Source organism: Meleagris gallopavo, unplaced genomic scaffold (assembly GCF_000146605.3).
Source record: "Meleagris gallopavo isolate NT-WF06-2002-E0010 breed Aviagen turkey brand Nicholas breeding stock unplaced genomic scaffold, Turkey_5.1 ChrUn_random_7180001950880, whole genome shotgun sequence".
In the NCBI taxonomy this organism is placed as follows: Eukaryota; Metazoa; Chordata; class Aves; order Galliformes; family Phasianidae; genus Meleagris; species Meleagris gallopavo.
This window is the reverse complement of record NW_011212139.1, coordinates 1-1,097: the sequence shown is the minus strand read 5'-3', so window position 1 is coordinate 1,097 and position 1,097 is coordinate 1. Positions and strand designations below refer to the sequence as shown.

At 57.9% G+C, this 1,097-nt stretch overlaps 1 protein-coding gene across 1 annotated transcript; it reads right to left on the bottom strand.

The window, feature by feature from the left end:
* Positions 1–47: 47 nt before the first annotated feature.
* On the bottom strand, positions 48–1,091 carry LOC104916898 (P2Y purinoceptor 8-like). The gene is given in 2 exon segments (XM_010727937.2): positions 48–304; positions 307–1,091. Coding segments are annotated over 2 exon segments (918 nt in total). The 5' UTR covers positions 1,046–1,091; the 3' UTR covers positions 48–125.
* Positions 1,092–1,097: the final 6 nt, after the last annotated feature.

Below are 1,097 nucleotides of genomic sequence, written 5' to 3'. Positions count from 1 at the left end.
GGACACATCCATGGGACCACTTTGACCACACAGACATCGGCCCCATCCCCATTTCTCACCTCCCACCCCATCAAACCCACTCCAGTCACAACCTCATTTACCCATTGCCTCCTCCTGGTTGGGGCTCACTCCCTTTGTCCACACCAACCCCACAACCCACACACTGTGCCCCGAAAAACCCCCACCACCCCACTGACCGCCTTCCGCACAGCATTGGAGGAGAAATAGAAGATGAAGGGGTCGAGCGCGGGGCTGAGGGTGGTGATGAGCAGAGCGTAGGGCCTCCACGTGGGCTGCGCTGCTGCACAAAGCCCACCACATGCGAGAGGTTGTAGGGTCCAAAGCAGACCCCAAAGATGACCATGGTGGCCACGGCCAGCCCCACGGTGCGGTACTTCTTCTGCAGAGGGATGTGGGGTCGAGTGAGGAGGGCACGGATGAGGCGGATGTAGCAGAACACGGTGATGGCAAAGGGGAGGAGGAAGAGGACGAGGAAGAGCTTGCGGCGTAGTGGGAGAACGAAGCGCAGCTGGGTTGGGGAGAAGTCATCGTAGCAGTGGCAGCCCCAGCGGTGTTTAGTCTCAGAGGTGTTCTGAGAGGTCCATGGGGTGGTGGTGGGGATATGGGGTGTGTTTGTGTTTGTGCAGGCAGAGAATTGGAGGGCGGAGATGTTGAGGTCGGTCTTGGGGCTGGAAATCCTGTAGATGTTGAGACTGGGGATCTTCGATCCACTGGGAGCGGTGACGTCAGCAGTGGAGGTGTTGGGGACATCGGTGTCAATGCCGTTAAGTTGGGTCAACTCAAATCCCCCAAGCTGGAATCCATTGACCCCAAAACAATGGGAGTTGTCCATCTTCAGCCCAATGGGGTCAACGTGAGTGGAATTGTCCATTCCAGATGCCCAGGTCTTGATCTGATACAGCCCAAAACCACGTTCCCCATCAGCCTCAGACCCACTGACCCCAAACTCTCTGTGATGTTCTGCCACAAAGACGATGGAACAATGGGACAATGCCACCACCCAAAGGACGGCGCTGGCGGCCATCGTCCGCCATAACCTCCGGCGCCGGTTGTAGCGGTGTGGGAACACGACCCCA